The sequence below is a fragment of the Rhea pennata genome, chromosome 20 (genome assembly GCF_028389875.1).
Source record: "Rhea pennata isolate bPtePen1 chromosome 20, bPtePen1.pri, whole genome shotgun sequence".
In the NCBI taxonomy this organism is placed as follows: Eukaryota; Metazoa; Chordata; class Aves; order Rheiformes; family Rheidae; genus Rhea; species Rhea pennata.
Window position 1 is genome coordinate 2,655,666 of NC_084682.1, and position 26,373 is coordinate 2,682,038.

The 26,373-nt window shown below is 40.6% G+C and overlaps 2 protein-coding genes across 3 annotated transcripts in view; both read right to left on the bottom strand.

Moving 5' to 3' along the window:
- The window catches only part of DHRS11 (dehydrogenase/reductase 11), a 33,085-nt gene extending 31,272 nt beyond the window's left edge, over nucleotides 1-1,813 (bottom strand). The window contains exon 1 of the mRNA XM_062592709.1: nucleotides 1,666-1,813. Coding sequence (XP_062448693.1) covers nucleotides 1,666-1,797 — 132 coding nt within the window. The 5' untranslated portion in view covers nucleotides 1,798-1,813. The remainder of the gene's footprint in view (nucleotides 1-1,665) is intronic.
- A 4,470-nt stretch (nucleotides 1,814-6,283) lies between these two features.
- Nucleotides 6,284-25,976, bottom strand: GGNBP2 (gametogenetin binding protein 2). 2 transcript variants are annotated; one of them, XM_062592669.1, is made up of 14 exons: nucleotides 25,915-25,976; nucleotides 25,024-25,145; nucleotides 21,098-21,178; nucleotides 18,815-19,068; nucleotides 17,732-17,830; nucleotides 14,640-14,753; nucleotides 12,354-12,557; nucleotides 11,165-11,339; nucleotides 9,667-9,861; nucleotides 8,872-9,022; nucleotides 8,543-8,668; nucleotides 8,288-8,439; nucleotides 7,615-7,863; nucleotides 6,284-6,931 (listed from the first exon to the last, which is right to left on the bottom strand). In XM_062592669.1, the coding sequence occupies exons 2-14, from the start codon at nucleotides 25,114-25,116 to the stop codon at nucleotides 6,728-6,730; spliced, it is 2,097 nt and encodes a 698-aa protein (XP_062448653.1). In that variant the 5' UTR covers nucleotides 25,117-25,145; nucleotides 25,915-25,976; the 3' UTR covers nucleotides 6,284-6,727. The 2 variants fall into 2 exon arrangements, with proteins under 2 accessions (XP_062448653.1, XP_062448652.1); XM_062592668.1 differs by having other exon boundaries at nucleotides 12,348-12,557.
- Between the last annotated feature and the right edge of the window lie 397 nt (nucleotides 25,977-26,373).

Here is a 26,373-nt window from a genome sequence, read left to right on the forward strand (position 1 = left end):
TTTTCTTTCCTTTTTGGAGGGAAATGGGAAACAATGGCATCCTTTACCAGATGCTGCCAGGCTGCAACAGCCTCACTAAGCCAGAGTAAGAAACTACAGTAACATTATCACTTGCGTGTGGGAAAACCTTTGGAGAACACTGCCTTTTCTCCATAAGCCACAGCTATCAAAATGTCAGGAAACACAGAACTAGATGAAACAACGCATAAGAAAGTTACACTGCTGCCATTTCTCTGCTCTGCTGGTGGTTTCTTCCCGATTTGCGATGAAGAGTACGAGAAGTTCTGTTTCTTCTGAAGGTTTCTTTTTTTTTAGCCCCACTTCTTTACAATACAAGCAACGTAAAGTCTTGTTTTCTATGATTTTTTGGGAAGATTTTTTCTTGGTATGGTCAGCTGTATATGGTGAGTCCATATCCCCTTTGCTAAGGAAATAGAAGTGCTGGATGTTCATAAAGACCTCCTTGGTCTCAATTGTTCAGCAGGCACCACACAACCAAGACGACAATATGGTTTTAAGCTGACTATAACCATTTTCCTCCCTCAGATACTCAGCTCTCTCTCTCTCTCTTACGATCTCATCCAGCTCCACATTTGCCAAGACCCAAGTTTCTCATACAACACAAATGAGCAAAATGAGAAAAAGCCTTTCAACACCTTCTTACGCTTTATAAAGTTGCAACAGAAGTGGTATAAAGTCTCTTGCCTTACAGATCACTTCTGTACGTCTGCGTTCAAAAAGATAACCTCACACCTTCTGATCCACGAAGCACCGGCAACACCGCGTTAGTGGCTGTGCCAACTCTGTTATTTTACCAGGAGTGTTGAAATACAAGATGCTGTTTTTCAAGTTTTTAGTTCCTGGTATCCTATGCGAACATGAAAATCTCAGCTCTCTTTTTGGAAAGGTAACTAAGCTTTAGTTCATACAGCTGCAAAGCAAAGCCTACAAAAGCATCCAAATACAAGCCAGGATACCACATCGCCTGTATCCTTTAAACCTCTCTCTTTTTAAGCCAATATTGCAAGGCTTTTGAGTTAGTTCTTCAGAAGCTTGACGTAGGGCTAAAAACACGTAAAGGACCAAAAATCTGACTGACATTGAGAGCATCGTATCTCCAGAATGCCGATGTTCACACGGAAAGCGTGCTAAATCCCACATCGAGCAGGGCGTAAAGCACCTGCAAACGTTTCGCAGTCGAGATCAGCTCCTTACAGTCAGAGCGCGGTGTCAGTTTGGGCAGGCGGGTGCTATTTTTAAACTCGATAAGGGGTAGCTCAGAAAACACAACTAATTCTGCTGCTCAGGCAGCTTCAAAACAACCTTCCCTACTCCACAAGGAGGGGAAAACGCAGCCCCGAGCGGGAGGCGGCGGCGGGCAGGGGGCCGCGCGCGCCTTCGCCTCACGGAGCGGGAGCCGCGCGCGGCCGTTGGCGCCTCCGCCCGCCGGCCCGGCCCAGCCCCCCCCCCCGGCCCCGGGGAGGGGAAGGCGCGGCGATGCCCGGCTTGAGGGGGCCCCGGCGGCCCCCGCGGTGCCGACCCGCCCCGGGACAGGCGCACGGCGGCAGCACGAGGCCTCCCCGCCCCACGCCGGGCACCCGCCAGCCCCGTGGGGCGGGGGCTGGCGAGACGCGGCCGTTGCTCCCCCTCCCTCCCCCCCGGTACCTCGATCTTGTCCACGCTGCGGGCGCAGCCCACCACCTTCATGCCGTGCTGCACCAGCGCCCGCGCCACGGCCGCGCCGATGCCCACGGAGGCGCCGGTGACCAACGCGACGCGCCCGGTCCAGCGCTCCATGGCCGCGGCCCGGCCCCGCCGCCGCCGCCGCGCACAATGCGCCGCCCGCCCCGCGCCACGGGCCACGCCCCCGCGCCGTTGTCCACGCCCCCGAGGCGCCGGCCACGCCCACGACCCGTTGGTCCCGCCCTCTGCGGCGCCGGCCCCGCCCCCTGCGGCGCCGGCCCCGCCCCCTGGCGTGTGTCGAGTTTGCAAGGGCTCAGCCGGCGGCGGATGGGAAAGCGAAGGCGGAGCGGCCGGGAGCGGCAGCAGCGGGAGACGCGCCCAAGGGTGGGCCCGGGAAACCTGCGGCCGAGCAGCCCCTCTCACCGCTTCGGTCACCTGGCGCCCCTGCCCCTCACAGCAGCGACCACACTCGCGCGCCCGGCCGCAGCTCGGACCCTAAAGTGCCGTTGCCTCACTTGAGCAGCACGTGCTGTGTATCTGTCAAAAGTCACCTTATTCCTAAGGCGAGCCAGGTGCAGCTGCAATTAGCTCTCCCCAAGGAGCGCATGTGAGGAGGGAGCCAGGAAGCCTGGGGGAGGCTGCAGGTCGGAGGCGAGGTGGGAATGGTAATTATTTCCAAAAGCGAAACAAAACCCCAGAGGGGCCTGGATCCACTGCGGGCTCTGACATCGCCGTGCTAAGCACCGCTTACTCGGTGCAGGAGAGAGTTTACGCTCTGCAGGGATGCAACAACGAGGAAGCAGTGCCAAAAGGAAAGGGGAGAAGCATCGGCTGCCACAAATAGAGCTCAGGAAGGCCACGAGGCTGTGCAATGATTTTTGGGGGGGAAAAAAAAAAAGTCTTTGGGGGGGGGATTAGAATCTTCCCCAAATCGGGTGATATCAGCAATTAGTCTCCTCAGTGCTTTTCAAGCAGAGAATACAAAAAGAAAGCATACAAAATACTCAGGGAGGTAGCTGTAAGGTCTGACATCCCTCCACCCTGCAGCAGCACAGCTGACCAGCTCCAGGTGGAGGCATAAACTCCCCCATGCCTTTTCCCTCCCCCACTTTCAGCAGTAAAAATCCTCCACCCTTTCAGGCCCCTTTCACTCAGCAACCAAGTAGCAAGCCAGAGACTTAAATAGAGCTACAGAGATAGGAGAGCTTGGTTAATTTTCATGGGAGAAAGCATGTTTCATAAAGTCAAATGCAAGAGTTCTTGTACAGGACAAAACAGCGTTATAAAAGCACTGTCATCTTCTCTCCCAAGGAATAGAGATCATCCTTTAATAACTTGCAGAAACTTTTGAAGAAACCAATTATGTGAAACTAAAAAGCATGGATATTTAATTTATGAAAGAAGAAAGAAAAGTTTAGGATTTGACAATTCTGTTTAAACTCTGGAGAAGTCTCAACTACGAGTTAGATGTAAATTGAAAATCTCTTTTCCTCGCTATGGACAAATAAATAGTTGTAAATTTTAAAAATATGAATGTGAATAGGCAAGTCATTCCCTACTGCAGGCAATAAATGCACAGTTTTGTGGACCAGCCCTGAAAAAAGCAATTGCAGTTTTTGGTAGTTATCTATCAGATCTAAGAATTATAGTCATCAAAATGTTTCTGGCTGCAGCACAGTTACACCAGTAATCTCTTGACTATGTAACACTGCAAATAACATGTGCAAGTAGCATGGTGATAAGTGGAAAGCTCTCTGCATCTCTGAATTTATCTAAGATGTGATCACAGTGTTTCAAGAAAAGCAACATTCAGGTTACCAACAAGATACAGATAATACAAGGAATTAAAAATGGGTCCTGAATCACACTTGGATAATGTAGACCAGTTGTATACAAATGATACAAGGGACAAGGGCGGGGGGGGAAGTAGTCTTCCTCAAGATGCAGAGCAAAATCATTGACACTTCTCTAATACAACACACAGATCATCACATTCTCATGAAACAGGTTTGTGAGAAACAGGAAATGATAATTTCTGCCAAATGTATCTTATTTGGATTCTCCGACTGGGTGCAACTTTGCTTACAATATAGGTCCCAGTCCTGATACCCAGACCTCCTCCCACTAGCAAATACAAGAACTTCCCAGGATTTAAGAACTACAAAGCAGCCATACTTCATAGACTAAGTTCCCTACTGTCTTCAGTAGTGATTCGTAGCAGAAGTTTAGAAAAAGGGTGTCAAGCAGAGAAGATAGTGACACTTGGCAGTTACATGCAGCATGGGGACTTCCTGGGCCAGAGAGCGTCTCTGCACCTTCAAGTCCAATGACCCTCAACAGACCACATTAAACAGATACATACATCTGGTCACTTTTGGACCCATGCACACTTCCCGCCTCCTCACTATGCTGCAATAATGAGTTGCCTAATTTAATCAAGATCAAGCTCTCCCTTTGGCTCTGGGCTAACTTGGATTTGGAGCAGAAAGCGAAAGAGAACATTAGCAAAAGTTCAATTTCTAAGTAACATCCCTAAGAACTGACTGCTCAGCCTGTCACTGGAAGTTTTTTAAAAACAAAAGTTATTTAGGCAGCTTTACATTTTGTAAAAAATAAACTAATATTTGTGTATCTTGCGCAAAAGGGCAATGGTTGTAGGAGACTTTCCCATGGTGGCTGGCGGCTTGGGGCCTGCGTCAAGCACAAGGCCCCCAGGCCGGCAGTCGTTCCACAGAGCTGGGGCTGTTGCGGCAAGCAGGGCCCCTTGGCTATCATAGCTGTACGAAATCTTTAGTGCGCACCGACAGCGCAGACGTTACCGTTCGAGAAGTAGCAAGGCACGAACAGGAACTCATGGGCATTTGTTACTGCAGCTGTTAGTACCTGAGCTGGCCACATGGAATGCAGTTCTCTCCTCTGGCCCATGTCAGCAAGTACCAAACTGCTTGAGTGTTCTGTGATAACACTGCATTTAAAACAAAGTATCTCAATTAGTTACATTTCTTATCACTCCAGTTCCTGGAGAAGCACAAAACAACTAAGCTCCACTTAAAAGTAATCCTTTCAGCAATAGACAAGAGCAGCTAGTCATCTGAATTAGCCCTTCACGTATGCATAAGCAGTACCCAGCCAGTTCAGCACTTTGAAGTTAGACATTTTAACAATTGCTGACAAACTGAATATTTAGGTAAAAAGAATTGTCACAGTAAAGATCACAGTAAAGAAAGTTAGCTTTTTACAACAGTAAATGTTTGTGAGTACTTGAGAAAGTGTTCTCTTTGAAGTTGGACAACAGAACACATGCTTCAAAGGAAGCTGATGTTTCATGAAGTTCACTTTGTGAACTACACAATTAAAAAAACAGCACTAGTTTCTCTTATTCTGAAACAAATTAATTCTCAGGATTCATTTAAGAACATTGGGCATAATAAGCACCTGCAAGCACAGCGCCACTTTACCTTCTGTCAAAAGCATAAAGTAAAAGCCAAGAAAACAAACCTGTGTCTCCCCGTTGATCAGAAAAACTAACAAACTACTACAGTACGGAGAACATGGAAATTAGGAATGATGCTCTGTAATTCTGCTTATGCCCCAAATCCATCTAGCAAAAACCAAAACAGAATCTTCCTCTTCTAGTGGTGCAGCTGCCACAGAATTTAGCTGATGTCAGCTGAATCTGAATGCTTACTGCGCACAACTACATCACCGTCTCCAGTCTGTCTATTTAGTATCAGTTACTGAAATAGCTTTCAACGCACCTTGAGATTTGCTTAAGGGAATAATGAATTCAGTTCTGAGGACCAAGCGTAAGTGCTCTTCCACAAATTTTTTGCTCTGAAGCAAAATATTGTTCTTAAGCAAAATAAAATAAGAGCAAATATTGTGCTCTTAAGGACATGGTATCTTATGGCATGATGTGTTTGTAACAGAGTGATATGACAAGTGGTGGGAATGTGATATGTGGGAGATTTAGGGAAAAAAAAAAAAACTCTCCCTTTTTCCTTGGATCAAATTCTGATTCTGTGTTGTAAGAGAGAACAAGTGCGGTAATATCCTAACTGGCATCAGTAATTATCTTCACGAAAAACTACTTTAAGGCCCCCAAAACTCTATAGCATCTGCACTAACAAGTTCAATACCATCACACACTAAGCATGCTGACCTTTAGCAAAGCAGTAATGTCAAAATTTATAGCTTAACACTGCTTAGAGACACCTCAGCTAGCTCCGTGTAGCGCCATGCCAATATATTACCTAATACCCTGGAAGCAGAGTAGCCACATGGTGTGGAGTATACAACCTCAGCAGTGACAACGAGATTGGGTACAATGCCATGCTGACACAACCAGGTTATTATGGACCCAGCTTGTCTGCAGTAACTTGAAGATCTCTGTACCACAGGACAGTGGAGAATCAGTCGAATTAACTTGTTTTTCATGAGTGCCACAGATGTGACAATACTTTTCCCAGGAAAATCTGCTCAAATTACAACTACCTACACAAAGCTATACAGACTGAAATAACAGCTGCCTACCTGCACCAAACAGCAAGAATTCAAAGTGCTGAAAATGAATGTTTAAAGTAGAAACATGTACGCCAACTTTTACTATGCATATTAATAAATATTCTTTATTTAAATTTTGCACATTGCGCTTTAACATATTACATCCAAAACATTTTGCCAATGGATGTCTACTTTGTAAAATCTTATATTCAGCTCATTGTCATTCTGTACAGAATTATAGGTACAACATTACTTTGCCACTAGTTCGCTTTTTGTAAGTCTCACAGTAAGAGAAACATTTAATGAAAAGAGATGGCTTAAATTATGAGAGGCTTGCACAGCTACTCAACTAAAGATACAAGCCTGAAGAAAGAACAAAATTAATGAAATCACCTCCACCAGCCTCCCCCCAAAAAAACAAAAAAAATCACATTAATTTAAGATAAAATTTTGCCATAAGTCACTAAATTAAGTTTTTGAAAGAGAAGGCGCAGTAGTCATCTTGAGAATTTCAATGAAAGACAGAGCTATTTTATTGTATTTAGTTCGCTCCAGCCGTTGTCAACCAACCGTTACAAATGGGCCTCTTGTGATCATTTAAGCGGCAGTATTTATTAAATTTCTCCTTCAGATGCTGTCGGTATTGTTCTCTATTGCTGTAAAAAGACTTGTTGTTTGCCATAAAGGACTGTATTTCATCTTGTGAGATAAAGATTTCCTCATCAGAAGTGCATTCAGATTCATCCTACAAATGAAAACAAGCATGTAAGAACTCAAACACTGCCCTTCCTATACCATACACCTGTCTTTCAATTTTATATGTTGTCCACAGTTGCTCTGAAGAAAGATGTAGCCTTCATATCATAACAACACAAGAAGTCTTAACTGGTTAATCCAGTCACTTGAATGATAGCGCTCTGCTACTTGCTGGGTAAGAGGCAGCCTACAGTCACGAACTCTAGCAAAATTAGCTTCAGTCTTAGCTAGTTTCCACTGGAAGAGGATAGCTTATATTGGATGTTCAAAGAACAAGGCATGCAAAAGCAAGAAGAAGGGGAAAGAACGGAAGACGGAGGAAAATTGTTCGAGAAGCCTGAGCTGGGAAGTAACATTTGAGGCATGAAGGCAACAATAATGCATACTTCTTTTCAAGGAATGATACAAACGTTCATAATGAATACTGATAATACAAATTGTCATTTACATTCCAGCAATAGGTGATTCCTCCTCCCCTGCAAAGCAACTGAATTATATACTTCACAGAGAAAGTGTAAAAGCAAACTAAACACCAGGAGAGTAAGCTATGAGCTTCTGGCTCAGTTACATTATCTGCTGTAAAACTTCATTGAGATTTGAGTTCTAAATCTCACCCCCAACCCCAAGGATTTAAAGTTACAATTCAAAAAGTCAGAATAAGTGGTTACTTACAAGGAGTTCCACTAAGCTCTTGGCACCTTTTCCAGTATCAGGAACAAGTGACATTTCTGTAGGTTCAGCAAACTGTGACACATTTTTCATATGCTCAAACCAAGGCAACTGCTGCCCACTTTTTTCCGAGCTACAGCAGCTTTCAGCATGTGTGTCTTTGGTCTTGTCACGATGAAACTCTGTATGCATGATATTTCCTGAGGTCTCTCTGTTACCTGGATCTGCAATACAGCTTCCAAGTTTCTGAATCTAAAAGTAAGAACATCTGTAGTTAACTACCAGCCATGTTAAAACTGAAACATTCAAGTTTCAGAATAGGGGGTGGACGGGGCAAGGAGGGAAGAAAAGGAGGGAAAACAATTGAAAAAGGCTGCAAGGATGCTTTTTAAAGTGTGTGTGTGGGGGGGGGGGGGGGGGGGAAGATGACATGTTAATACCCCAAACGTGCATAATTGGAAGCACGGGAGAAAAGCAAATCATTCTGCCAGAATCTATTCTAAGGAGGACTTTAATTACAAAAATTTGGACAGAGAGGTAAGAAAAGACCCATGTTACCTAATTTACTACCTTAGTCACCATCCAAATTGGAGATTGTAAAATACCTTAAAAAAAAAAAAAAAAAAAACTATGTATGCAATTAAATAAGTGTTCTGGTATAAGCTAAGGTCCTTACATGTTCGTTCTCACACTTCAAAGTTTTACTTTTCTTTTTCTTCTTTTTGTTTTTGCCTTTTGTGTTATTCTCTTCTGAATTAGCCCAACATTCCACACAGCTATCTCCATCTTCCTCTTTGTCATCACAGCGATGGACACATGAATCATCTCCTATAAAAGACAGAATTTCACTCTCAAACACACTCCTGTTTTTTTTTTTTTTTTTTTTTTTTATATATATACAAAAACAATACTAAGTTCTTGCCAAACCTACCATTTTCATCATGGTTACAAATGCCTTCAGTGCAGGCCACATCTGATCCCTCTCGAGATCCTGTTTCACTGCCCTCCATACTAGACGAATAGCCACAATCACTACCATTACAATGTGGAGACAAACCTGAGATGAGGGGAAAAAATTATGGTCATCCCTAGTAACTGTTACACATTCTTTAGTTATACCTCTACCAATAGGTCATTCTTAAAAACACACAGAAAATACACATTTTAGACCTCTTCCAAGATTTTTTTTAAAAGATTATCTGTACATCACTTACCCCATGAATGGTGGTTTTAAAATGAAGATTATGAAATTTAACATACCTTTCTTTATTTTAGGTGAGCCTAATAGGGTACCACTACTAGGACACGTGCAAGAAGTGCTTTCATTAGTAACAATTACTTCTACACAATTGTTAGCTTCTTCAGCGCTACCACAGGCTTTGCAACTATTTTCCATGAAGTCCGAATTTTCCTTAAAACAAAAACCAAAAATTAAATGCAAGTACTGGAAGTAGCTCAGCCAGCATCTTTAAAAAGGATGTTCTTTCCACAAGAAAAAAAAAAAAACAGTTGACAGTGATTGGTAACAGACACTTTCGTATGATTCTTTAGAAGTACAAGACAACTCAAAACCCCTACTTTCCACACAAGAATATGATCTGTAGTTAACAGAATTCTAGTTCAGCCAAGAGATGTAAAATAATAATTGCATTTATTCTGCAGAGCATGTTGAATTAATCACAGAAAAAAAGCTTCCCTAAAAAAAAAATTAATGGTAGTTGTCTTTGATTAGCATTTGAATTACCATATTCTAATTTGAGTGATCTTTAAGAAATTATAATTCAAAGATATTCTAATATGCTTTACCTAATCACCTAGATTTATGATAAAAATAAAAAACAACAGAAGAGTTCCAAGCAATCACTTTACAAAAAGACTTTACTATTCTGGAAGAATTGGTAAATTCCAGTAGTGACCAAAACCAGTTCCCAGAAATGAAACACAGTAAAAACCTCTGAAGTATTCTGAAGTTGAGCACTGAGTTGAGGAACAAAGCACCAAATTAAAAGTCTAGTTGTTTAACACCAGCAGAAACTAACAGCTATCAATGTTTACCTTTGCTTGACTTATTTCCTTCTCTTCTGTTGTCTGCAAAGGAGCAGGGATCTCACACACACATTTATTTTTCCGTCTATTCTTTCTTTTTTGGCGCTTCTTCTCTTGTTTAAGCTCTCGCACTCTTTCTTCTTCTGAAAACTCTTCACAGAGTTGTTCCAATCGACTAATACCCTGCACTTTTTCCACAGCCATCTGTTTATGATATGTTAGATCTATTTATAGACATTAATCACGACTCAAGCTTTTACATTTATAAAAAAAAGGAGGAGGAAAATAACTAGTAAGTACTTTTTATGGTAAAGTCACAGCAACACAACTATCAACACCAGAAGATAAACTGCCTATTCAGATTAGTCGTTAAATTTAGCCCTCTGGAGACGAGTATGTATGTGAGAGCATATGATTTATTTAACTTGGGGCTCAGATTCACAATTTTCAGTGAAAAGCTATGGACTTGAATACATTCGTGGATCTGTGTTTATGCAGGAACTTCAATTATATAATACAGCACAGGGGAGAGAAAAAACAGCATTATTGATACAGAATTCCTGTAAATTTTTGACTAGGGTAACCACTGAAAAAAGCAGGTCATCTACTTGATTCTTAGGTGCTCCAATTTATAAAGATATAGATATACCTTAAAAACCTAGCAAGTATCTAAGCATATTGCTGTTCACTAATACTATTTTAGAACAAGTATCAATACGATATGACTGAAAAAACACTAAGACAAACATGATAAAAATGCTACAGTGCACCTAGTCCAATGTCACTTCCATAGCAACAGAAGTCTTAAAAAAGAAATACTTAAAAAAAAAGAAATAACTAGATTAAAGTTCCAACATAGTTCTTCCCAAACTGACTTTACCTTCCTCCCTCAATTTTTAGAAAGAACAGTCATTATGAATGGAACAAGCATAAAAAAAATTCTGCATAAAAGCGCAAGATAAATTTACTGGTACTTGTGTTAAATATGCTATTGGAATATATTAAAGGAATTGAAGAGAGTTCTGTCTAAAGTTCAAGATCTTATAGAATTATTACAGAAAGTCTTTGAAACTAGCCACTGCGCACACTGAATGTAAAATTTAGCAGTTATGTTTGTAATTTAAAAGCACATCCATTTTCACTAGTTACCCAAACTGTTGAACTGTTTCAACCTGTTGTAGTCAGAGCTACTTAAATGCTATCAGTAGCAGCAACTTCACAGTGAATGAAAAACAGAAAATACAGCATACTATGTTGTGTGTATACAAAGTGAAAGCAAACAAGTTTCAATCTCCTATGTTCCAGTACACTTCACTGCAGAATACAACTCAGTTTTAATATACATTGATATTACACAGCTGTTGCCTACGAAGAACAGGGGATTGAATGCAAGACCTTGAAAGCTCCTTCCAGCCCAATGTTAACAGAAAGCAGAAAAAGGATTTTAGTGTAATTGCACAGTCATTATAGCATTCCAAATACAAGTTAGATAAAATTTGATTTTTACCTCAAAGCTTTTGCGTAAAGCATCAACACCTAGGTAAAAAAGCATCTGCCACGTTTGTTCCTCAGCCCGCAACTTTTGCCAGATTCGATGTAATCTTTCATAAAGATGAATACCCAGGCAGGTCAAAACTTCTTCTTGGGCTATGTCTATTGTCTTAGCATGCCTTTCTCTTCGTCTAAAGAGAGAGTTGAACCAAAGTATAGGTATTGTTAAAATAGCTGGAAGTCCACCAAAAGATCAAAGCAGTTTAATGAAGTCTTTATTAAATGTACAACTGAAGATATGTTTGCATGAATGGCTTTTTTTAAATTGAGTTCTGCTGTGCTGCATGCAGATGCAAAATAGAAAGGACCAGGTCAAAAACATCACTACTTTCCAGACATGTTCTTCTGTGCATGGCACTGTAAAGCTGCACTATGCCTTCCACCCTGTGGCTTCTGAAGGTGTATATCCCACCCGTTCCTCTTTGCCATTATTAGAAGGGATCAGCAGAGTTTTACTGTTAAAGAGATGAAGCCATTCAATTCCTAGAAAGCTTATTTAGTTTATAGCAAATATTTCGGCTTCCTAGACACTCACGTCAGTGCCAGTTAACTGAAGCTGTATCAATACACACAGAAGTTTATATATACTCACCTTGCAACAAAGTGTTTCAGAACTAACCTGTATCTATCATCTGTTAAGGAAAATCATTATAAAAGGGTTTCCTCTCCTAATCACACAACTATGATCTTGTTCTAAGATTAAGTTCAGAACAGTATTTTTCATCAGAGGATTTTAACATGCTAAAACAAATTCAGAAATTACTATACATACAAATGGTGACAAAATTAAATCGAACACTTGGCATTCAGTAAAACTTTCAACCAAGGCTCTCCTTCTATTTCGCATATTTTGAACACCTCAATGGAAAAGGCAGCGCTAATGAGTGAACAAATGAACTAGAAGACATTTAGTAATTTCTTTCAGTCTTGCTTTTAGAGTTAAATGCACTTTAAAGTTAGAAGCACACATAAAGTCTTCACTACTTTGAAGCACTAGCTTGAAAGTGTACTTCAGTATGAAGATTTACTTTTAAAAGTTTATTATGCAGCAGAGAGTCAAAAATCACTTTTGCAAAATACATTCAATAATAAAATAAAGAAGCAAAGCGCTAGATAGCCCACTCTAGCAAATTACATACTCATACCCTCCTGCGAACTCTGGTTCAGCTCGACCCAGCAGGTGTGCGATGAAATCTGTTTCACAGCATACATGTATATGACGCTCATGTGGACAGCAACGCAAACCCTCATAAAGTGCAGCACAGTAGCCCTTTTCTTTGCTGCAGTCTAGCTCACCGATAAGAATATTGTATGCCCGAAGTACTTTATTTTTGCAGTCAGTGCAAAACCTGCATTAAGACAGATCATAACAGAACTGAATTCTTATTCAAGCAGAAATTTAGAACAGCTTAGTCTAAGTTATAACATACTGAGCTATGCAACAGTACATGCTATATTTGAAGTATGTCATACTAATGTTTATGCTTCTCCAAAAGGTAAAATAGGAAGACTTTGGATGGAAGCCGTGTAAGTTTATTATATGTAATTATACTACCTATCACACATTAAAAGTTTGGATATCAATTTTCACACTCCAAGGCATAAATCAGCTAATGGTTAATATGAAAAAAATTCTAGATGGATATGCAATTCATTTTTGTTCAAAAATCAGGAATCTAGCAGTGAAAAAAATGCATCTTTAGTGTAAGTCACACAATATTCCTCAAGTAGCATACTCAGAGTTACTTTACAGCAATTATTTAAAGTATACTTAAGTCAGTGATAAGAAAAAAACAAAAAACAAAAAAACATAAAAACCCTTTCCTCTGTTGCCTACTCTATAAAATTCTTGTTTCCACTACAAGTCTCTTTAAACATATTTTGAATTATTAGATTACTACACAGGTAGCCAAACAAGGTTACTCACAACACAATGTATTCAGCTTAAATATGTGATAGCTCAGATAACTAATATAAGAATAGTATAGCTATGAAGTCAATTATAATTAAAATAAAACCAAATTAAGCACATTCTCTTTTAAAAGAGTAGCCATCTCCAAGAAGCTACAAAGCTTCTAGCTATATTATTCTAAAAATGCAAGTCAGACAAGCTGCTCACATTTCAGCTTTCAGCTTGAAGAGCTTGCTCTTTGTGTCATCTCTGGATAGTGTTTTTCCCTTCCCTACTTTGTCCAGTCACATGGCAGCATTAAGTCAAACATGTTTTGATGTTTGATAGACCTATGATAACAAGCTAATTTCTGTGCTGGAAGGAAACAAAACAGTAATAATACTGCAGGTTAGCATCAGGAATGCTGCCAACACCATGTTTAATGTCACAGAAGATTAAAAGTTATTTTGTTTCCAAAGTGTTATTTCCACACCACCACCCCCACGCCCATCTGTGCCCCCACAGTTTATATCAAAACCTTGAGACTACTGGAAATTAAAATTTTCTCATCAGTATGATAGCTACTATACACATGCAACAATAATTTAGTGACCTGTTTTTTCCTGCAAGAGAGAAGTAATAGAGCTAGAACTATTAAGTCACAAATGACTTTTCAAACAGGTGTTTATAAGCAACGTCAAACCTAAAATCTCCTCCTGCTTCCATTATTTTGCTCACATTATTTTGAAATTGCACATACTCCCCAAAAGCCTAGAAGACAGTCCCAAACAGAGTGGGTGACTTGTAGAAGAACTGAAAAAATTACTCTGACAGAAATGAGAACTGCTGTGCACAGAAAGCATCAGTTTCAACACTCTACATTATTAAGAATGCAGAGATTTAGTACTAATTTGTATCAGTACAGCACAAACTAATCCAAGATTCCCTCAAACAAACACACAGTTCTAAAGGCATCAATACTTTAAATAACATGAAGAAAAAAAAGGAGGGCAGAGCTACCTAAAGTTAGAATTTTTTACAGTGTACAGCCTGTCCCACAAAAAAAATTAATAAAAAAAATCTGATGTTCATAAGCCTGTTCATGCTGCTGAAATTGCTGCTGGAATGCTAATCATTGCCATGAGACAGTTTTAAAGTTGCAAGTGAAACTCGTGTTTGTATTAAAAGATGACAAAAAAAAATACACGGAACATATCCAACCATAACACAAATTTTTATAATTTATTCCTAACCAAAAATTTGAAACTGCTATGACTTCACCTAGCATCTGTGCATTTCTGCTACTATAACTGGGAATAATGAGTAAAACACAAAGAATACTTAATCTACCTAATCATCAACAGTTGTAATGCAATCTTGTGAGGTTGTCTATCACTATAAACCTCAGAACTTCAGTTTTAAAAAGGTATCATAGGAATCCTGTAAATTTTTAAACATTGTGTGCACTTTACACATACTTTGATTCACAAGAATATGCAGATCTATTACTCAGTATGAAAGCATTTCTTAATTAACATACCTGTGTTTTCGTAGATACGTTTCTAATGTTTCTAAAAGACAACTAGAATCAATTAAAACTACTTCATCCCTGCATTCTTGGGACATGAGTTCCCACACATCCATCCAACAACCCCTGCAAAAAAAAAAAAAAAAAAAAAAAAGAAAAAAGAAAAAGAAAAAAAAAGAAAGAAAGAAGAAACATAAGAAATAAAGACTACATTATCCTTTTAAGAGGGGGAAAAAGAAGCAAAATAAAGCATTTTTAGTTTACCTGACTGCTCCCTGGAAAGGTCCATAGTGGAAAGTGATCCTACACTTGCTGTCCTTCCTGCTGTCTTCGCTAATTTTCTTATCTGCATTTAATTTCTCTGTACTGAGTGTGCTACTGCTCCCTTCACTGTAGCACAGCATTAAAAAGAAATTTTAAACCTATACCAAGGCTACTAAAAGCTAGTTATTTGTCCTAAACAAGCACTATCAAAACTCTTCAGTGTTCCTCAATTTACTTTGCATACTATATAGTTTGAACTTGCAGAAAAGCTAGGGTCAGTTATGAGACACAAGGTTTGATGTCCATGTTCATAAACCCAGACTCATAATGACTAAAAAAATAAAAAATAAAGCTAAAAGAAAGCAATATTTCTAGACTATTACCTTAAGTATAAATGTATGCGAGTTTTAATGTTTCTGATAGATTGCATATATTTTATATGTGTTTATGCGATGTTAAATGCTCCTTAGCCCCAAATGAAAAAGAATAGTGATAAACCAGGTACACTTAAACAGAAAATGTCAAGTAACTCTAAAGTGGTATTAGCTGGTATTTGTAGTTAGGTAACTTGTATAATTAAATGCACAATTACAACTGAAAGCCTCTTTTTTTTTTTTTTTTTTTTTTTTTTTTAAGTAGCTAACAAAGATGTAACTCATCTGAAAAAGTCCGTCGTAATGAAGTCAAGCAGAAGCTCTAAACTGATAAAAAAAAAAAAAAAACTTATTCTGTAACATAATCCTATTTGACTTCTCCATGTCTAGGCTGTTAGCACTTTTGCTTCCACTCTAGGCAGTAGATTTATTTGAAGAAGTATCAGTACTGATATACTCTAATCACTTTGGTAGCATAATAAATGAATATTGACTGAGCAAGCAGAGTGCAAGCCATGTTTCTTAAGTAAACTACACTGATTGTCCACACGTCATATTATCAGATAAAGCCAAAATCTTTACTTTTAATACTTAAAAATATTGTTCTTCCATATATTATTAACCTGTCGCTGTTCAAAATACTAAGGTGACTTTTTCCAACATTAACTGAGGAAAAAAAAGGCAGTATTATCTCTCTTCATTCAGTTTCACAATTGTTTTGCCTTGCCAAAATGGTACATATAGATTCCAGAATATATGTTCTTAAATAGAAGTAATTAATCTTACCATAAACAAACTGAAGAAATTTAACTTTCACAAAGCTTCAAATTTGCTTTTCTTTCCCCTCCTTTTAAATACATCTATAGAATCTTTTGTTTATGTAACATAAGCTTTAAACCAATTATATGAAAGGTCTACAAATATAATAGGAGATAATGACTAGCTACCACTATCCTCAAGCACTGCAAGTAAAATCAAGTGTCAAATTCCACATGCCCAACATCTCAGGGGATTGGTCTAAACCCAGAGAGACTAAAGTCTGCATAGTAAAATACATGCCCTGTAACTGGAAACCCTGATCAATCTTTGACAGCCTGCAAGCTTAACCAGAAGCGGAACACAACTGACTAGAAAAGTGTCAATACACTCCAACTAAGCATAGTAGTCCAATTCTTCGATCATCACTTCTTAAAAAAAATAAATAAAATAAAGAATGAATAAATTTAAAGGTCAGGTTTTTTGGTTAAACAGTTGGAATAAACCATTTCAGCTTCTAATACACAGAAGCACATAAGCATCTTTTTCACTGATGTGCTCCAAACATTCTACAAGTTTTCACTTTTAACACAATCACAATTTCCTTTATTAAGTTAGATGAGACATTTTTAACAATTCCAAGTAAAATGGTGCATTTTTGTTTAATATATACCCTTTCACCTCAGTGTGAGAAAACTGCACCCATCAAACATTTAGTTTAAAACATGAAAACTTCTTTCCTGTGAGAGTGACAGAGCACTGGAACAGGTTGCCCAGAGAGGCTGTGGAGTCTCCTTCTCTGATTCAAAGCCTGCCTGGATGCAATCCTGTCTAACACACTCTAGGTGACCCTGCTTGAGCAGGGGGTTTGGACTACATGATCTCCAGAGGTCCCTTCCAACCTCAACCATTCTGTGATTTGCCTTTCACAAACACCATTTATATTACAGTCAGCCATGAACAGGACTTCAGCGCTTGAAGCGCAAGCAGTCCTTGCCCTGAGCAGATTACCATCCAAGCCATGTCAGACAAAAGATTAAAAAAAAAAAAAAAAAAAAAAAAAATCAACAGCACAAACAGCATTGGTTTATAATGGCCAAGCTGGCTATCAGCAATTGCATTTGAAACTAAACATGAGGATCTTTTAATATTAAAAAAATTAAAAACACAAAAAACTCAAGAGCCAAGAGTAAAAATTTCAACAGCTACAGCTAACAAGCAAGTTGTAAGAAACAGTTGATTTCAAGCTTCGTATAAGAGCAATGGCAACTGTTTTAGGGAGATCTGACAAAGAGCAAAGAGACAGCTCTCAGATGAAGTAGCGTACATCTTGCATTGAGAAAGCAAGAGACTTTATAGTATTGCCTACTTACTGGAAAAAACTGAAGTGAGAACAAGGTCAATGGGAAAAGGATTTAACATCCTATGACTGCAGTGGCAGTCTTACCAGAAGGGCTAACTATTCTATTATGAAAACTTATGAAAAAAGACTCATGCCATACAACTTATGCTGCTGAAGATTCCTGGGTGACTCTGTTCCTCTCCCCCACAAAACTATTTGGATCTACTAAAATCCAAATAGTTTGGAAGCTACTACTCTGACAAACAAATAGCATTGCATAAAAATTGATCTCAGTGCTTAAGAAGAAATTAGTATCCATAGTTCTATTTCTTAACTATTTTCAATTGAATTCTGCATGTTAAACTTACCCCAAAGGTTTTGGTTTGTGTGTGTCCAGGGAGTGTAATTGACATCTCTTGTTCTTCTTACTTTTGGGAATTGCATCAATCATATCATTCAGTTTGGACCTACAGGAAAACACCAAAAATGTAATTTAATATTCTGAAAACATTATTATCCAAAGAAATTTTAAAGGGATGAATTCAGCTCATCTGTCAGGAAAAAAGAAAAAGAAGTACACTAATGAACACTGCATTTAAAAATTTTCTTCCTATCCTCCATTACTTTTACTCTGTTTACACATTATGGCCCACAAATTTGTAGTAGCCCAGGAAAGCATAATAAGAACGCTTCCAACCCAACCCTAGTAAGCAATGTAGCCCATAGCCTAAAAAGCCACTATATTACTTTACGAATAATAGACCTGGAGCAATGACAACTAAGTTCAAAAGTGCAGGGAATCACTTGGAGCAAGTTATCAATACCAAGTTACACCTGTCTTGCCTTCTAAATCTCTCTGTCCCCAGCTCTACACTAACCTCTTCTCACTGGCCTGCTAACTGGAGCAAGAAGTAGCATGAGCTGAAGCCAGCTGGAAGCACAGGCACACCGTGGTGAGCAGTCACTGTTTGGCCTGTTGACAGCCGAGAAACAAATGGCACCGAGGCTGTATGTTGTACTAGCCAAACCCAGAAGGTTTCACTTTCTCAGTGTTACTGTTCTACTCAAGAGAAAAAGGCACATTTTTTACTGAAAGTAAAGGGGTGAAGAAGCCCTTTTCTTCCAGAGGTCCTGAAAAACCCGCAGTGCCTATTAGGAGGCTAATGGCAAAGCATTTTAATACTGCTATAATTCAGCTGCAATCAGAGCACTGCAACTGATGATACAAAATTGTTTTCCCCCCTTCCCCCCCCCCTAGTTTACAGGGGGGACCAAGAACTAGTTTAACATGGCTGTAGAAGACAAGTATTAGCTACCAGATTCAAACTTGCAACGATTCTGTATCTCTAACAAGGAAGCTAAAGAGTAACGTACACAGAAGCTGTTTCTCCTTTTCCCCAGATGATAAGAATAATCTGAACAGTTTTAAGATAGCTGTGGGTTTAACTTACCCGTGCACATAAAATAGTGTGTAAAGCTTCTTTGCATCAATCATACAGCTTCGAGTTACAGAAAGAACCCCTTTTGGCCCTACTGTTAGGGGCTCAAGCGCTGGATTTCCAGACTCAACAAGCTGAGAAAACAGACGTTCCACGCTACGACGACAGCCAACACATGGAACCAACTGAGAAAGTGCACTCAAAACTTCACGTGATGTCACCATCATGGCAATATTTAAATCCTGTTGTTTAAGCATGCTATGCCGCTACAAGAGAGCAAAAAATGAAATAAATTATTTTGGAGCTCTGCAACTGTTCAAAGATTTATTTGCTTTTAACTGCATTTCCTTTTCAGAATATACTTTAAATGGAAACCTGTGTGCAGTGCTCAAAGATTCTGGTCAGTATCTTACCATATATCACTTTATATCATTTTAACATATAAATAGAAGTACACCAACTAATCCCACAGGAACAATTTTCCTTCAAGTCTTGGGGTCTGACCTCAGAAAGGCAAGTAATTTTCTCCCTTTGTTCTTTCCTTATACCACTCAAATCAACAAATACTGCTTCCAAAAGAATAGCACACCTCCCTGTCTTTATCATCATGAAGCCCTCTTCTACACCTGAGCTCTCACATGTAACTCTTGAAAGTTTTTGTTCTTTACTCACACTCATTTTTATCTTGGGCACATAGGTGGGAATTTTCTGAATTCTTAAGCACTAGCTAGCAATTTGCTTATATGGAAATCTCATTTAGAACAAACCTATTCAGACCAAGTCATGTTTAGCAATACTTTTCCTGAAAGACTAAAGGCCATTTCACATCACAAATCTAATATCTGAAAAAGTATGCATTATTATTCAGGGTGAAATGTTTTATTTTATGAGAAACATCCAATGCACATTAATAATGAAACCTATTTCTTACATCAATGAAAACTTTTAAAAGTCTCTCCTGGATCCTCTGTCAAACACATCCATGTGCATACGCATGCAGAAAAGCACATACCCTTCTATTTCTTCTTCTAACTGCTGGATTACAGACTGACTTCAACAACACTGAACTTCCAGTAGCACAGCTACACCAAGTAGAGAGTCCCTTCTTCATACACTAAACAACATACACACACTTAAAGTATCAGCACTATTGGCACTTTCTATCTGTAAAAGTAGTGTTGTCAGTGTATTAACTATGAGCACCATTTTCTCCTGATAATGGAAAAATGCAGCTTTGCCAATACAGTTATACCTATACTGGGAACATTTTGCCACAATCTTCTTTTCTGTATTATTGTCACACTATACCAGTCAAACACTCCTAATGTAGAAATGACTTATTATAACTGCTGGAGAGAGAAAGAAGAAAAGACCATACAACATAGCGAAACTAATCAAACACATGGAAAGTGCAAAGGCACAAACTGAAAAGAAAAAACATTTTCACTTCATCTTATTTTTACTCATATTAAAAAGGCAAAGCTATTATCAGATAACATTTAAGATTTGTACATTTAAGAGAGGTATATTAAGTAAATTGTCAAGTAATGGTATTCTGCAATAATCCTTCTCTTTTCAGCAGTTAACAGTACCAGTCACAGCAACAGTCGAAACGAGCTACTCTCATAACACAGCTATGCTTTACATGCAGCATATGTCTGAACTGCTGCAGTCAAGCCCACACTGAAGAAGTGCAAGCTACATATCAAACCAGCTTGTTCTTCTGGACATCAAGCAGTGAAATTTTTTATTTGCTACAGGTTTAACAGTTGCTATAGTTATTTGTCAGTGTTAGTAGAAGTTTCCATTATTAAAGTTTCGCAGGTCCACAAAACCGCCTTTCACTATTCAACTAGAAACTATCTATAAACTGGCCTATTATTTTTTATCTTGGTACAAATTGTAAGAACTTGGTCTTTAAGCAATACACACTTCTACTTGAATAAGCAATTCAAGAGCATTTTGAAACAAACTAAAATATATTTGGAAACTAGTTTAAGTATAAACTGGCAGTGACCAAAAGATGCTTTTTTAAAAAAAAAAGTTTTAAATTCTAATTGGGCATGCAGCAATCTCTTCCTGTAAAGAGGACAGTATATTAAAGCTGTGATGTACAAAAAATGAATGTACCCAATGCACTTTGGTACCGATATTTAATTGCATATAAGTGATAACATGTCTCCTAAATAATTTATTACTGTGTATACTCACAACCTCCTGGAAAAGTGAAAGCACAAACCCAAGGAAAGCAAGATTTGATATGCAGCCTTTTTAAAAGCAAACTGAGGGACTTACCTGAATGAACTGCTTTAATTGTGCACCGTTATTCTGATGTCCATCAAGGTTTAGTACATTATCAGGAAATTCCATCACCATCTATGTGAAAAAGAGGAAAAAAAAAACCTTTCAGAAAGTCAAACAGAGAGATTAGTTTATTTTACTTTCTGGGGGGTCCACTGGGGGTAGAAGAGGGAGACGATAGATTCTTTTCACATTACAATATTGAAAGCTTGGAAAAGGATAAAAATAGCAGTTAAGATGGTGAATGTTTTACCAATTTAACTAAATGTTTCACTAATAAAAGGTTCTAGAGGCAGTTCATAAACATCAACTCTTAAAAAGCTGTTTTATGAGAGAGCAATAGTTACTAAATGGAACATCAGTATTACACTATTTACATTACTCGAAACCATGCCTCAAAAAAATATATTGTATTTCAACACATTGAGATCCAAATTCATCTAAAAGCCTAACTAAATCTGTAAAGCTATGAAGAAACACCAGTTTAATGACTTTAAGCCTACTCTTTCAAAGAGCTAATTTAAAACCATATTAATTCAACAAGATATTGCAAGTTATATTTTGTTTTGTATGACTGCAGCTGCAATTCTCAAGTGGCTCAAAGTAAAATATTAAGCCTGCAGAACAATATGATTACTAGTACAGTAATTAATATTTCTTTTCCAATTACTGAGCAGCAAAGACGGCGATTTCTTGAAAAAAAATTCAGTAAAATCATTGAAAAAAATCGGTAAAATTATTGAGAGAAAAAAAAATCTAACATAACAACGAGGTAGAAAAATGAAATCAACTAGGAGGCTGGCTTAGTTGATCTTATTTGTCCAAGCTGAGAAATACAAAACACATTAATATGAAAACAGAAAGCTCAGTTAGAAATCTGGAAGACCAAATAACTGAAATTGGACCAGCTCTAATACCAACTAGCACCAAAATGAAATTGATTAATTCTTTACCTCCCCCATCTTCCTTTAATTGACTGGAAAAGAAAATATTCCCTGCTGTCTTCACAATTGCTGACATTATCTCCAGAGAACTGATACTTCTAGCTTTACAGGCACTCAACATTGCTCCAAAATAAACATCTATTCTCTAAGGCCAGAAAGCAAGGCAGTATATGATCTAACACGTGCAAGAACTGGAACAGTAGCGTAGCTTTCTACTCTTCGTGCAGAACAGCGCCACAGTCACTGCTAATTCTGGCCTCTCTCATATTCCTTTCTTCGGCTTCTCTTTCCATGTCCCTGACCCCCACACACTTACCAGCAGCACTAGTTTTTGCTGCAGAGTCACAGGTTTCCTATAATGCTAATCCGATGTTTTTGTGGTGAATTAGCTACATGCAAGTAAAAGCACTATTTGCTAAAAGCAGAGATTATTATTGTTATTCTTTTTCTCCCTTCATCTTCATCTCCTAGTATCAGACCACACCCCTAGGTGTTTTGTACAACAGAGTGAAATTATCAAAGACCAAATTAATTCATGCATCGGTTTGATGAGATTTTATTAAATGGTTAAGCATCAAAAGCCATCATGACCGGAACAGAAGAAAAAAATTCCCACAATACCACATCAAATGCAATGCCTTACAGAGATCATAAAGGCTGCTTAAGAAATGAAAGGGTTAAATACTCCAACTTCCTTTTAATTTCTAGTTGAGAGATAACAAACAGAAAAGTGTAAGACAGTGAACAGTTCATTTAGCAAACACCACATTGCACCTAAGCAGTTTATACAAAGCAACATTAAAACTCTAAGAGCATTATAAAGCATTCATTTACTAATTTGCTATCACTGATTCACTGTTTCTAGACTCATGGCATAGATTAAGGCTTCCAACTGACTAACAAAAATCAAAATTGTCACAATGTGTTTAAATGGAGCATTTTAGAGGTCAACACAAATTCATTAATATCAATAAACAACACTCAATTTTTAACAAATCTAAAAACACAAAATTATGTTTCAAAGACAACTGCATCTCTTGCAATAGCTCATTAGAAATTTTAGTAGTAAGTTACAGAATTTTTTTAGACTCCAAGACAAGGAAGCTAAGAAGTTCATTCACCTGCTTCCACAGCTTTACTAAGCAAAAGCTGCCAGATAACCTAAAAATCTGAGTGCTTTGTAACAACAGAAAAGAAGGGGGGGGGGGGAAGAAAACCAAACGGATGTAGGACAATATTTCTTTATGGTGAGGATGACTTGCACTTACATAAATGCCTTTCATTTAGCTGGATACAAAACAGATTTATAGCTCTAGGAATTTCTTCAATCATGACTATGTTTTTTCTCCAGTGCAAATAAAATAAAATAAAGTTATAATGACAACATTGTGCAATTGTAGAAAGTTTGGGGCAGGAAGTTAAATTCTTGGACTATAATCACAAATGGAATTTCAGGTCAGCAGAAGTCATTTATCTCATATCCATTATGGCCAAGTTTTCATACTCTTTCAAGCTATTAAGTACAAAAAATACTAAGAGCATAGTAAATCCTCTAGTCGACAAATCCCTAATGAATCCTTTTTATTAGGGAGTCTAGGAAAAAAAGTCTTAACACTATATAGGGAATGAAGGGGGGAAATAGTATTCAAGGAATACAGAAGACATCTAAACCTTACACTATTCCTAATCTGGATTTCCAGCTAACCTGCCGCTGCAGGGGAGCTGGATACCACTTTGGACAGCTCATAGAGAAACTTTGCCTAACATATAAGCAGTTAACAAGAGATGAGAGACTACATAAAAATCAAAAAAGTAGTTAAAAGTATTTGGTAAATTAATAACATGCACTCATTTACAATGATCAAACCAAAACACAATAAGGAAACTCTTTTCAAGTGTAGGAAAAACAAAAGAGACTGAGACAGATAAGTCTTTAACATCAGGAGGGGAGGGGTTAGAGACTGCCTGAAGACACTAAAGTGTTTTGTTGTGAAAGATGGGAGAAATTACACTAAAAAGTTGACTTAAAATGGGAGAATGTCTGACTCGCTATTAAAAGAGAACAGGAATTTAAAGTGGATACATTTTATATCATTTAGGTAACACAGCAGTTACTGTCACAACATACATCACTGAATATAGAGGGGTTGAAGTATGAATAAATAAGATATCCATTACACTATAAAAATCCGATTTTATTTTCAACCCAACATTTTTGCCCTGTAAAAATTAGGACAAATGACAATGAGATAATTAGAGAAACACTACTTCCATCTGTTCTCTATTCATTTACTATGCAATTTCTGAACCTCCCTTTAAACAAGTAAGGGAGAGGAAAAGAGACTACAGAGCCTCCAAATTACATTTACTTCATTTTCCACTCAATCTTCTGGAGATAAGCAAAATCCTCATTGCTTCCAAATCAGAATATTACACTAGAACTCTTCCAGATTTGTTGCTGTAAACATACGAGCAAGTATGCAGGCTCTAAAATACCTGTTTTAAGCTAACATCATCAAAAACACCATCAGCCCTTCCTTACCTATTTAAAAGGGCAATTAACTATTCATGGGTTTTAGTGTTAATATAGCCCCCTTTTTTATTAACTGAAAAAAAAATGCTTTTGCCCCACATTTGGGCTTGGGTACCGACATGCTTGTCTGTCTCGAAAACGAATTATACGCAGGCCCCGACAGAGCGATAACTTTCTTCTTATGCTACATTCGTGTCTTTAGAGGTAAAAGCCAGACTGCAAAAAAAAAGAAAAAAAAAACAAAAAAAAGCCACGTTAAGCACTCTTAACCCGAAGTGTTATGAAGTCCCACAGATTAGCACGGTGAGAGCAGCCGAAGGAGGAGCCGAGGAGGCCTGTGCGGAGAGAAAAGGCCTCGCCTGGGGATTGCAACACACCGCCCGCACATGTTGTAAGCGGGCGGAGCGGGCAGAGCGGGCGCTCCGCGGGGGGGAGGCACTCACCGTGAGGGTGTCATCTATGTAGAGGGGGATCTGCCTCTTCTCGAAGGGGAATTCCTCCTCCCCGTCTCTGCACACCGCCACCAGCCGCGCCATCGCCGCCGCCGCTTCCTGCCCGCTCCAGCCTGCAAGCAGCCCCGCGGGCGGGCGCGAGGTAAACAGCGGCGCCGCTTCCCCGCGACACTTTCACCAGCAGGGGAGCGAGCCTGCCTTACCCGATCGCCCGATTCGACACGGAGCCGCCGCGCCGCGCCGCGCCGCGCCCCCCCCCCCCGCCGCGTCCCCGCGCGCGGCCCACGCCCGCGTCCCGCGAGCCTCCTCGCCCGTTTAGTCCCGGCAGAGGCTCCGCGGAGCGCGAGCCGGGCGCGGGCAGGGCGGAGAGCCCGAGAAATGCGACATAACATGGAAGCGAGGGAGGGACCGGCGAGGAGGAGGAGGACGGCGGCCCCGCGCCGGGGCACGGCCGAGGGAGGCTGGGCGCCGGCCGGGGCGTGCGGGGGACGGGGGTAAAGTCCACCTGCACCCCCCCCCGCGGCCGCCCCCCGCGCCGCAGGGACCCGCCGCCGGCGAGGCGGCGCTTCCCCCACCTGCGCGGCGGGCGCCGCCTCCGCCGTCAGGCGATGGGGTGGGGGAGGCCGGGCCGGACCCCGCCCGCGAGCCGCAGCGCCCGGCGCGGGCTGGGGCGTGGTGGGGCCGCCGCCGCCGGGCCCGGGGCCGCCGCCGCCTCCCGCAGGGCGCGGCAGAGGCGCTGCGGCCCGGGCGAACCGCCCCGCGCTGCGCTGCGGGCGCGGGGAGGGAGCCCGGCGCGGGGCGCTGCCCTCCCCGCACGCAAGCAAGCAAGCAAGCAAGCAAGCAACCCCCCTCCCCGCCCAGCCCGCCCGCCGCGGCCTTTACCGGCTGCTCCGCGAGTCGGCGGCGCGGGCGCGCTGACAGGCGGGCGGGCACGGCGGGCCCCGCCACGGAGCCGCCTCCTTCCCCCGCCCCCCCCGCCCCGCCCGCCGGCCCCGCCCCGCCCCGCCCACCTCTCGCGAGACGCCGCCGCCCCGCCCCGCCCCGCGCCGGCCGTTACCTCCCGCCGCCGCCGCCGCCGCCGCCGCCGCTGCGGGGCCGGTCACAAACGGCCGCGCTCCTTCCGCCGCCCGGGGAAGCAGCCCCGGGGGGGGGGGGGGCGGGGGGGAGCCGCCTCCCTTCCCCCCACGGTGCGACCGACTACAGACCCTGCGGCGGCTTCATTTAGGCAGGAGGAAAAAAAAAAAAAAAAAAAAAAAAAAGCACACCCGAACCACCTAACGGGCACAGCCGGGCCGCGGGGCCCAGGGCGGCGTGCGCGCCCGCAGCCGGCGCAGGCCCGCA

Coding starts and splice junctions, on each gene's coding strand:
- GGNBP2 (XM_062592668.1), bottom strand. CDS start 25,116: ATGGCGCGGCTGGTGGCGGTGTGCAGAGACGGGGAGGAGGAATTCCCC. Junction 17,831..18,814: donor ACACTATTTTATGTGCACGG/GTAAGTTAAACC, acceptor GTTTTCCTGTAG/GTCCAAACTGAATGATATGA. Junction 8,669..8,871: donor CTCACCTAAAATAAAGAAAG/GTATGTTAAATT, acceptor CCCTCATCTCAG/GTTTGTCTCCACATTGTAAT.